At 38.9% G+C, this 12,505-nt stretch overlaps 2 protein-coding genes across 2 annotated transcripts; one reads left to right on the forward strand and one right to left on the reverse strand.

The window, feature by feature from the left end:
- Positions 1-1,874: 1,874 nt before the first annotated feature.
- LOC144647953 (kelch-like protein 25) lies at positions 1,875-4,110 on the forward strand. Its single transcript, XM_078507621.1, has 2 exons — positions 1,875-2,815; positions 3,264-4,110. The coding sequence occupies exons 1-2, from the start codon at positions 1,875-1,877 to the stop codon at positions 4,108-4,110; spliced, it is 1,788 nt and encodes a 595-aa protein (XP_078363747.1).
- A 2,502-nt stretch (positions 4,111-6,612) lies between these two features.
- Positions 6,613-12,499, reverse strand: LOC144652667 (uncharacterized). The gene is made up of 4 exons (XM_078512742.1): positions 12,467-12,499; positions 7,809-7,903; positions 7,460-7,514; positions 6,613-7,350 (listed from the first exon to the last, which is right to left on the reverse strand). The coding sequence occupies exons 2-4, from the start codon at positions 7,848-7,850 to the stop codon at positions 7,232-7,234; spliced, it is 216 nt and encodes a 71-aa protein (XP_078368868.1). The 5' UTR covers positions 7,851-7,903; positions 12,467-12,499; the 3' UTR covers positions 6,613-7,231.
- Positions 12,500-12,505: the final 6 nt, after the last annotated feature.

A 12,505-nucleotide genomic window follows, 5' to 3' on the forward strand; every position in this document is an offset into this window, starting at 1 on the left:
GATGTTTCAAAACAACTCTCGCCAGTCTTTTGAACCGAGAGGGCCAAGTTTTGGCTCGGTCAACAGGGACAACTTTTTCATATAAACGCTCGGCAAAAGATAGCTCGGGGGTAGCCCTCCTACCAGGGACAACTCTCCTCCATATAAACAGACCCTGAGAACAATCAATTCTCCAAGTAAAACAATTGCTCGTTGAGCTCCCCTATTGAGCCTACCAATGAGAAGTGAAGTTTGGACAGTGTCGAGACAGTGCGCATGCAGTGCGTGACCATTGCAGTGCGTGACCAATTAAGTTTGTGAAACTTTTACGGTGATTGTCTGCTGACAAGACATGACCTTTGCTGCGAAACTTTGCAATTAAGTTTGTGAAACTTTTACGGTGTTTTCGGGGGCTTTCCGGGACCGTTTTCGGGAACGAGAAGATTTCGGGACTTTTGAGAAACGCACGTCAGAGCTGTTCACTTTACGACCGCTAGCCAAGGGGCACGCAGGCTCTGGAAACCATTTTGACGATGATATTAAACAGTGCCTCACACTACACATATCTTCGGAACTTAAAAGCATAATTTACAGCGAGCAATAAAAATTCAGTTCCACGATGCCTCTGAGCATTTCTCGTTTTTTTTTAGTGGGAGCAAATTTTTATTTTTGTAAACCAGAGAAAACAAACAAACGTGCGCCAATTTGTCGGCCGCGTTGATTTGCATTTCGATATGCGACCCGGCACGACTTCAAAACAAGTGATATCTTGGATTTTTTTATACATAGCGTGTTAAGTTTTCTCAAACAGTAAAATAATTTGTTTTTCAAGGCACGATTTGGGAAAAAGTACACTCCAATCGACTCGAAACTCTTAGGTCTAATTTTAGTTCACTGTTGTGACTTGTCGCAAAAGCACGAATTTTTGTATGTCACGCAACGGCTGCGAAGGGGGTCTACACGCAGTGCTTTTCGAAATCGAGTCGTCAAAAGAAATTCAGGCTCTTGGCACTTTTACCTATCGTTTTCTGTCGTCTGAACAGTCTGCGATTGATTGATCGTTTTGGCATTTTGTTGTGTACTTCTGAATTGTCAATTTCGTGGTTTTCGTTTTTCGGTACCAACAAGCATTGGCTGATCGCCATATCAAATATTCAAAATCGACGTTTCCGCTTTTTCGCAAATTACGTGCGATTACGATTGCGCTTGATTACGCTTCGATACACTGCTATAATTTGTCTTGAATTCTCAGGAAAATATGAACATATAAACTGCTAGCTAAGAGGAGAAGTACATGTATCGATCAATCGTAGTATGGAAAGTCGGTTGGGTCCTTTCGATATCACCACAGGCAGACCACCCTATGTGTTCGTGGTTAATAATTGTTGACATAAGGTCATGTTGAAAATGGCGCATATAGAAGATATATAGAGAAACATTACGTCGGCGTCGATTTACTACAAAATATAAAGTTTACTCTAAATGATTCAATAAAAGTTAAGATGAAATGCTGAATGTGTCTTGTGTCGTGTTTTTTTGCCGCCCCGAGCCCTTTAAGACGTTTATTTTGCGAGATCATTTAGCGACCGTTAGAAGAGAGAGAGAAGAGAGAACAAGGCAGGCAGCTTTACCGCCGGCGGTCGCGACCTTGTCTAATTCAAGCTGGAACTGTTCTCTCTTCTCTCTCTCTTCTAACGGTCGCTAAATGATCTCGCAAAATAAACGTCTTAAAGGGCTCGGGGCGGCAAAAAAACACGACACAAGACACATTCAGCATTTCATCTTAACTTTTATTGAATCATTTAGAGTAAATTTTATATTTTGTGTTAAATCGAAGCCGACGTAATGTTTCTCTATATATCTTCTATATACGCCATTGATTTCAACATGACCTTATGTCAGCAATTATTAACCACGAACACATAGGGTGGTCTGCCTGTGATATCACATTACTTGCCAAAGATGGAAAAGAGTTCAAGGCTCACAGACGTGTTTTGTCAGAAGCGAGTCCTTTCTTTGAAAAGTTGCTGGAAAGTGACATGAAAGAAAACAGAGAGGGTGTTGTTCGTCTGGAAAATTTGACTGAATTGCTCATGACAGAAATTCTGAGATTTATTTACACTGGCGATGTTCAGATATTGAGCGAAAAAAATGCCGAAGAGCTGATCATGGCAGGAGATTATTTATTTCTTCCACAACTGAAGGCAATTGCCGGGAGATTTCTAGAGCGCAGCATGACCACTTCAAATTGTATTTCTATGTATGATTTTGCAGAAACATATCGGTGTGACGAGCTTGCAGCCAGAGCCAAAACATTCATACAATCAAACTTTGTCATTGTGGCCAAATCAGAGGAGTTTTTGAATCTGACGAGTCAGGAAGTCGAAGAATGGATTTCAAGTGACGAAATTGTCATTAACGCGGAAGAAGACGTCTTTAGCATCATCCTTGGATGGATAGCAAAAGACCAGGAAAAGAGACATGGGAAATTTGAGGAACTTTTTCGTCACGTTCGACTAATATTTGCATCGCGTGACTTTTTACTGAAGGAACTCGTGACCAACGATCTCGTGCAGCAAAATGAGTCATGTATGAATCGCGTGACGCAAGCCATGAATTGGATTGATAGATCAACTTACTACGATCCTCCATCGCCGAAATCACCAAGAAAAATATTTGGGTCAAATGTTTTAGTAGCCTATATAGACAAGACCGTGGTATGTTATATTCCTGATGAAGATCACTGGTATCAGCTACCGGATTCGAATTATCGTCAAAAGGTGACATCTTGTGATGGCAAACTCTATGCCATTTCGTATGATCTCAGTGGGGCAGAGCGATATGCCCGGGGGGGGGGGGCACTCCCATACATGAGCTATATAGGTATGTGCCGCTGTGAAGGGTATGGTTTTCAATCAGTTTAGTCTGGGATAGGGTATAGAAATCAGAGAGTTTTGGTCTAGAAAAGGGTAGCATTTGCCGGGAAACCGATCAACGGTATGACGAATATAGTCCAGAAACTCGGAAGAGAAAGAGGCTTTCCTAAACGTAAATAAAATCATCGCGGCATCGTTGTACACAGATGGTTTTCCATTAAAACACTGATAATGATACAGTTCTAACAAAATGCAAGTCTGGGATAGGGTAGGGATTTTCAGTGTCTAGTCTAGTATAGGGTTGCAAAAATCAACTGAACATGGTCTGGTATAGGGTAAGGGCTTCAAATTCCCAGCGGCACACCCCCACCCAAAAATATACCGGGTGCCCCCCCCCCCCCCCCCGGGGCGATATGATCCTATTTTTGACAATTGGGTTTCATTAGAATGGGCTGATGGTTCTGAATTACTGGAGCTAGATAGAGACCGCGATGAAATCTATCGGTGTTATGGTATAGCCAGTATTGTTTGGGCCGGTGACGAGATCTTTGCTGTGTGGAGCGACATGAGACTTGTTGGCGAACCCAGATTTTTGAAGTACAACTTTGAATCACACTCATGGAAAATTCTACCATTGTCGTTTTTGGTGGGAAAAGATGGAGTGTGTGCCGTGGCCTTCAACAAATACATTTATTTTGTTGGTGGTTATAGAGGTAGCTTATCTCGGCAAATTCCGTTAAATGACGCTGCAAGATTTGACACTGTAAGTAACACATGGGAAGAGATAACTGCGATAAAACAGGCGAGAAGTAATGCTTTTGGTGCGGCTGCAAATGAAAAGGTTTATATCGCTGGTGGAACTGGAACATATGATAGATCACTAAGAAGCTGCGAAGTGTATAATGAGATGACAAACGAATGGTGCTTTATAGCAAGTTTAACAGTTCCTCGCTACCGTGGTAGTATTGCGTGTGTTGATGGTACACTGTATGTACTAGGTGAATGTCCTGATTATTTGAGAAATGACGAGTACTCAGTTGAATGCTATGACAATAAAGAAGACAAATGGCGCGTGAAGACAACCTTGCCTTCTAGCGAGGCCTTTGGAGAATATAAAGCTTGTTCTGCAAGAGTCCTCATTGGGAAACGTAAGGCTTGTTCTGGGGAAGATAAGTCTTGTTCTGAGGAAGATAAGGCTTGTACTGCAAGAGCCTTCACTAAGAAACGACAGGTCAAAAACTGTTGCATCGCGTGATCAAATGTATGTGCAAACCACTTAGGCAAGAAGGTAAAGTTAAAATACAAAATGAATTTATAGTATCGGACTTCTCGGTGGTGCTTGAGATACATAAAGGTCCGTAAAGGCTTGGTAGAATTTTTGTTATTTTCCTTTCGGTGTACCTGTTGAACCTTGAGGGTGCAATAAAACTATCAGTTTTACAGATATTGTTTTAGTCAAATTCATGTTTTGTAGGCGTAAAATTACTTTAGCTATGTTTCAGCAGTGTCCGAAATTTTTGTCCGAAATTTGTCCGAAATGAGCTAATAAGACCTAATAAGTGTCCGAAAAATAAACGTCCGAATTTTTTTTGCAAGTAATGTATGTTCACATCGCTCTCTGAGTTGGTGTCGTATTCATCTAGACTTGCTACAAGTCGACTCTAGACTTGAGCGACGAAGTCGCGACTAAAGTTTTTGAATGATTTTATTCAAGAACTCTAAAACCATGGGTTTTTCACGATAAAACCCTCCAAACACTTAACAGTATTTTCTCCACAAACACTAAACCTCATTCAGGCCCTCAGATATGTATGGGAATAAAGGACACACACCAGTCGGACACTGTACCACTGAGCTAAGAAGACTCGTGGGAGCTAGGCCATATAATAACTTCAAATGTGACAAACTTGCCGCGTACTGCTAGGAATAGCTAGTATTTCGAAGAGTAAGATTTGTATGGAGATAAAGGACAGTATATTTTAAGCTTGGAGAAAGACAATGAGAAACACATTATTCAGTCAGTGAAACAAGCTAGGCCATATAACTATGAGTTGAGTCCTTATACTTAGCGGTCGCACTTAGGCCCTGTTCTAAGCTCTGTGAGCTTCTTGATAATTTATGGTCATGAACAAATAGTACAAGGTGCCCCTGGGGAAAGTAAGTTCTCCATATTTTCTCCAATAACTTCGGGAAAATTTACCGAGGTAAATTTATCAGGTGGATTGACTAAGAATAATCATAATATTCCAATAAAACCATTGCTCGTTGAGCTCCCCAGGTGAGATTAAGTACTGATGAGAAGTCGAGTTTTGGAGGAATGAGAGGAAAGTGCTCGTAGAGTGCGTGATCGGCTGATTAAGGAGGCTCGATGTAGTTTTTTTAGCCGAAGGGTGGTTGTTTTGAAAATTAAAATTACCTAGGAAGCCAAAGTTCGATTTTTGCCAAAATACACCATAATGATCAAATGTGACCAAATTTTAATTTTTTACCCGTCACTTAGTCACAACGGTTACCATAGCAACGATTGACGTTTTCTTTTGTTCTCAAACAAGCTTGATTTTCTCGAAATCTAGACTGACACTTGGTGTTTATTTTTTGATATGTTAAAGTTTAGTAGATTGATTAACTGTTGACGAAATTTTAGAAAAATCTGTAAGAGCGTTTTCAAGTAAATCAAGAATGAAATTTTCAGAAAACACCGTTTTAATATAAAATAGGCGCCTTAAAATTGTTTCGTATTATTTGAGCACAGTTTCTCTCACTGAAATATAAATACTTACACCATCAAAGACCATTAACCAAAAGCGAAAGACTTTTTGATTTAATTTGTTAAAATATATCGACTGCCGATTGTAAGAAATTATAAGAAAATACCAAAAACGTCATTCTTGATTTTCTCTAAAACGCTCTTACAGATTTTCCTAACATTTTGAGCACAGGTAGTAAATCTACTGTACTTGAACATATCAAAAAATGAATACCAAGTGTCAGTCTAGATTTCGAGAAAACCAAGCTTGTTTGAGAACAAAAGAAAACGTCAATGGTTGCTATGGTAACCTTTGTGACAAAGTGACGAGTAAAAAATTAAAATTTGGTCATATTTGATCATTATGGTGTATTTTGGCAAAAATCGAACATTGGCTTCCTAGATAATTTTAATTTTCAAAACAACCACCCTTCGGCTAAAAAAACTACATCGAGCCTCCTTAAGCATTCACCAGGCGACGTTATCAGTTGCTAAAACATTTCCAAGCGTAGCGCCCCATCAGTTGTAACCAACAAAATGTTGCGTAGCGAGTTGCAAGAAAAGTACAAACTATCCTCTACTTCTCACAACGTTGCGTGACAAGCCGTTGCTGCGTGACATGACAATCTCAGCTTGCAACTCAATTTTGTTAAAATGAGTTTTGGATAGTGCACATAAAGTGCGTGATCAGCTAATAAACATTTCGCCAGGTCAGAGCTGCACCATGTGGTTGTGCAAGATCGGTGGAAGATAGCTTCTTTTCGACCTGGTTGTGAGCATTGAACTCGAAAAAGGTTTACATCTTTTCTTTTATGTGTCGAAAATTAGAATTTCCAGTTAACTCGCCTTTACAATTCGGAAATTCTGGGCCTTAGTGAAACTTTAAATTGTCAACTACAGTTTTCACTCCCTTGAATTCCCTTGTTTAATACGTATATTACCTTCATTCACCTAAAGTAGGTAAATAAAACCCTGACTAACTTTACAAAGGAAAAAAATTAAACTAGGAAATCGCGGTGATGTGACCATGGCCACTTTTTTTTACACCAATTTATTAAATGTTACGTTCAATCATTTTGTTGAGTCAATTTACAATTTCATTAGGGTGGCCAAGTAAGTAGTGGTTGGACCAGGCAATTATTGGAAACAATAATATCCGATTAATATTAAGAGTTTGTTAATCATTAACTATTGCGGGATGTGACCTGAAAATACTCATTTTGAAGTACGGGTGTTTGCCAAAGTACTTTTTGTGATAGCGGGGCTCTTCCACGAAGTTGTTTTGGAACAATTGCTACACATCTCAGCTACAAAACAGACAAGTCAGCCCCAGTTCGGAAGTGCACAGCACCTCGACTGCTTGTCTGGATGATTGTTCTTTGCACTTCACCATGCATTATAATGTTCGAACATACGGCAACGTTTGTTTCTCGTGAGACGCGACTGTCTTGGAGAACAGGTGACGTTTACGAAGAGTTCCCGATTCTAATCGACCAATCAGAAGTTACCACGTCAGCATCGGGATACACGTCACGTTGCTAAGCATCCCCACCGAACACCGCGGGTTGGTTCATTGTTTGAAGACATTGTTCGGACACAACAAGGTACATGAACTGGTTTTAAGATGGTTTTACTCTTCTTGCGCAGGAGGTGTCGAAGTGGTTTTGTCCGTGCTTGACACGTCATCGTCTATTTCTTCTCCGTCCACTTTAGGAGTAAACAACTCCACATCAATGGGATTGCGGAGGCCTGCAGGAAGAAAAACACATCAAAACTAAATATGACTCACACGATGAAGTGTTGAATATTGTTACAGCAAACAGATTTTTATAGAACATTATCAAGACTAGATGCTTACGAAGCGCTTTTTCCACGAGGCCTCTGTGCAGCTTCTCTTCACGTTTAAATTTGGCCTGAAAAGAAATAAATTTAAATAAGCACTCAATATCGATGAAGCACTAGGGTGCCTCTTTCGCAAACGTTATTTTGGCTCGTCACGCAACCTTCCAGTCATAGGAGACTAGTGGGGTGGGGGAGAAGGGACGAAAGACGGGAGAGAGAAGAACGAGGGAGGGGAGGGGAGGGAGAGGGGTATGGCACTTGCCGGAGAGAGATGGAGGGCAAATCCTGGGAATAGAAAGGGAATAGATCCACAAGACAACGGAGCTGCAATGTGGTAACAGGTTCACATTTTTAAAAGCACAAACCTTAAGCTCTCTTCTTTTTCTGCTGGGAAAAAGTGGCCCCATGAGACTGAAATCAGTTCCAACCTGACTGAGTGCCTTGTAGAACTTTTGTGTTTCTACAGAGAAGAAAAACTGAATTAATCCAAAAACTACTGTCTGGTGATTTTTTTTTTTTTTTTTTTGCATTGAATGAATACTTTATTTACAACAAAGGCACTACATAAATACAATTAACAAATAACAAATAAGAAAAAATAAATAAATGTCAGTGCGCTCCTTCTACAGAAAATTGAAATTAACTAATAAAATTATAATTCCTCGAGTTACAATGCATTACTTAAATTAACTTATTTATTAATTACTTAACTTAAATGAAGCCAAAATAAAGAAATGTTACAATTACAATGGTGTGGGCAGGGAGGGGGAAGAGAATAAGGTAATAAGCGAAGTAATTCATTACATTAATTTCTCTATTAAATTGTATTTATAGATAATTTTATTAATAAAGTCCGGAAGTAACAATGAATCATTCTGGAGTTTTCTTTTGTAAATGTAATAACGCAGAAACATGATAGTATAGCTTATTTTTTTACGAAATGTAGTGGATGTGGTTGGAATACCAAACAGAATTTCCTCAGTGGTAAGACTGAACGTAGAATTGTGAGTTGTGTTAAAGGAGAAGTTCACTCCAGAATGGCCATTTATTTTCTTTACGCCAATAAAAAGTTTATACAAAGATATGTTATTCACCAAAATTTCAGCCTCCAACGGGCGCTATAACCCTACGAAATCTTTCTTTGAAGTAGCCCAAAACTTGACAACTGAACGCCGCCATCTTGGAGCTGGTAATGTATGCGTGACGTCAAAGAGCTCAGCCTGAAGTTTAGCGGGAAAATTTTAATACTCGAAACTCCTTATTTCTTTGTATTGGCTTTTGTTTGTCAAAATGCCTGTTTGTGCAGCACCATTTTGCTCACACAGAGCTCCAAGAAATACAAAAGAGGTGTTTATTTTCACCGTCTTCCGATATTTAAAAGAACAATTACTCAAAAGCAGACAAAAATATTTGTGTGTTCCGAAAACTATGTGGAAGACTGCTTCAAAGTAGATCAGAGATGCAGTCTCCTGCGTGGAAATACCCACAAAAAATAGAAAAAGCCAGACGCAACTATAAACCATTTTTAAGAAATCTCCTTCCGTAACTCCCTTCAAACGACATGCAAGCGAAAGGAGGCGAAAGAATAAGGAAAGAATGGAGGTTAGTCATTTTGCTTACCGTGTTTTCTCAAATCAAACACCTCCGGCGTTTATTTCAAACTTGGCGGGGTCCGGTGTTTATTAACGAAGTGCAATTTTCTGTAATTTTTTCAGTCCCGAGAACCACGATTTTTCTCGTCGTCCCGGCAGACAAATTGCTCTTGGGTCTCTGAGGATGATTTTTTACCAAAGTAACAGTATTGCATACGGCACGTGCATGTTGCAATCAAGATTTGTTACAAACCGAACTCCAGAACATAAACAACCAATGAGTCCATAAACGGCAATGTCGCCAACGTCCTCCGCAGTTATAAACGTTCACTGTTATAAACAACAGTGCCTTAGTCATGACAAAACGAACGCGAACATTGCTGTTTCAGTTTGTTTACAGCATCCATCCTAGTTATTTTACGTCGGACTTTCCTTGAACATTATAAAAAAATTACCAAAGAAGCAAACCGTACCAGTTTGTCGTAGCAGTGCTATTTAAGAGAATATATTTACTTGTTTGCTCGACCGCAAATAAACGCCGGGACCTCGATCAAACGTCCCCGGCGTTTATTTAAAAGTTAGCATTTTTGACCCGACGTTTATTAATACGAAGCCGGAGTTTAATCGGTGACCCGCGTTTAATCGAGCAAATACGACGACGGCAAATAATTACAGCATGAACAAAAATTGACTTAAATTGGCAACAACACTTCTCAGAATAGAAATAACAAAACGGGCTAAGTTGTTAAAAATGTTGGATGCAATGACTGGGTTGTACATGTAAATAAATATAGAAGGAGAAAAAGACAGAGAAAAAGATACAAACAAGTTATAAGTTAAGTTAAAGTTTTGCTTGATCTAAAATGAAATAATTCAAACATTTCTAGCTCAGTCAGTCAACTACAAAAATGACATAAAGTTCACTTTGGGAGTTGTGATCTAATATTTGATCAAGAAGAGTTTCTCTGGTTGATTACAAGTCCTCCCTGAAATCAACTAAAAAGTGAAATAACATAAACGCATCATTGGTTGGTATTGCGTCTGGCTCTTTCTTTTTTGTGTGTGGGTATTTTCACGTAGGAGACTGTATCTGTGATCTTCTTCAAAGCCGTCTCCCGTATAGCTTTCGGAACACACAAATATTTGTGTTCGCTTTGGCAGTATTTTTCGTCCCTACCCATTCTTATTGAGTAATTTTTCTTTTAGATATTGAAAGACGGCGAAAAGATTTTTGTATCTCATTTGTATTTTGACAAACAAACGCCACTACAAAGAAACAAGGAGTTTCGACTATTAAAATTTTCCCGCTAAACTTCAGGCTGAGCTCTTTGACGTCACGCATACATTACCAGGCTCCAAAATGGCGGCGTTCAGTTGTCGAGTTTTGGGCTACTTCAAAGAAAGATTTCGTAGGATTATAGCCCACGTTGGAGGCTGAAATTTTGGTGAATAACATATCTTTGTATAAACTTTTTATTGGCGTAAAGAAAATAAATGGCCATTCTGGAGTGAACTTCTCCTTTAAACCAATGCAATACCTTCTGATAGAAGGACCGAGTGAACTGGCAATTTATAAAGCTGTGATCAATGGAGTCTGCTTCACCACAATAAATACAATTACCATCATTTTTGATTTTAAATCGGTAAAGTTCTTTTCTAGTGACGATGATTCTGTGAATAAATTTGAAATTAAATTCTCGTAGTTTATTTTCTTTACACGACCTCCGACCTGACAAAAAAATCTCTTTCCACATCGAGTTAATGGGATTTATTGACTTAGTCCAACGTGTAGGACCAGCCGGCAAATTAGTGTACATTTTATTAATTAAGAGCCAATAAAATTGTTTTGATTTTATCTTATAAAGATCTATACTCGTGAATTATCGTCAAGCGAAAAGTTGGCTAAGTCAAAATTTAAATTCGCGTGATCTCCAAAAGAGAGTTTTGTATTCTTTGCTACTGATGTAAATCATGGGTTGGGCAATTTCCAAAAAAAAATTCCTGTACAGAAAGAAACGACGAAAAAAAATCGTGCAAGGCGAGCCACGGAAAAAAAAAATAAAAAAATCTTGCGTAACCTGATGGTGAAAAAATTATTTCGCCCAGAAAAAATTGCCCAACCCCCCTTTAAATCAAAGGCTCTTCGAGCAACCTCATGGTAATTTGGTAATCCGATGAAGTGCCGACCTTCGCATTTTTTTTTCTAAATAAGTGTCCAACAAAGTAATGCAATCTCATTTCTTTTGCGTTCGAATGTTTATTTTTCCACATGAGCTGCGTCATTGATGGTTCCTGCTCTCAGGTGTCGTAGCGCTATTCAGTTTTCACCACAAAAATATTTATATTTACCGGTTAGTGTATTACCTTTGAACCCTTTTAGCATTAAGTAAATTTGTTTTGTAAATATCTGTACTTTTCTGTCAGCACGTATAGCGTTATTTTTGAGCAGCGGATAGAATTTGAGAGAAAGATACGCCCGAGCACTTCGTGTTTCTGCTCGACTCAAAAAGATGAAAAACAGATGACGTGACACGAGGTGACGTGACGCGACACAAAAACGTACTGTGGATGTGGTGTTAACTTCAACACGTCACATGGTGAGCGTTATAATTTTTAACTTTAACTACATGTAACTCATAGCTGCTATCAGTATTGTCACAATTTCACTTAATTTGCCTTTCAATGTTTTCTTGCGTGAATGGGTCATTGATAGTTTTTCTTCTTCAAATAAGCGTTCAATAATGTGCCTTTGAATGTTTTATTTTTTCATGGGAATTGTGTCATTGATGGTTCGTGCTCTCAGGCTTCGTAGCGCGAATTCTATTTCATCACAAAAATATTTAAGTGTAACCTTTGATCCTTTTAAGCATTAGGTAAATTTGTTTTGTGAATATGTTAACTTTTCTGTCAGCACGTATATATAGCGTTATTTTGAGCAGCGAATAAAACTTGATAAAAAGATGCGCGTTTCTGCACGACTCAAAAAGATGAAAAGACGGATGACGTGACACGAAGACAATGTCACGCGAAACAAAATCGTGCAGCATGAATGTTGTGTTTACTAAAACGCGTCATATGGTAAGGGTTACTGCATCTAGCTTATAGCTTCTAGCAGTAATGTCACAATCTCACTTCATTTGCGTTTGAATGTTTTCTTACGTGAATGGGTCATTGATAGTGTATGCTCTACGGCGTCGTAGAGCGAATTCTATTCTCTTTTATCACCAGAGGATAAGTGTAATTTATCCTCTTTCGATTTGTTTTGTGAAAGTTCAACCTATGTTTCCTGAAAGAGTCATACCCTGGGAACGAGGCTGTAGGATAATTTGTTTTTGATTGACATGGAGTGAACGAGTGACGGAAACACGTCACTTCAAGTTCGCGAATCATCACTACACCTCATTACCATTTGGTAAAAAATGATGGGTTACCCTCAAGTGTCCATCTCTCTACTTTCCTGTGCTTTAAAT

Source organism: Oculina patagonica, chromosome 4 (assembly GCF_052425735.1).
Source record: "Oculina patagonica isolate OP01 chromosome 4, crgOcupat, whole genome shotgun sequence".
NCBI lineage: Eukaryota > Metazoa > Cnidaria > Anthozoa > Scleractinia > Oculinidae > Oculina > Oculina patagonica.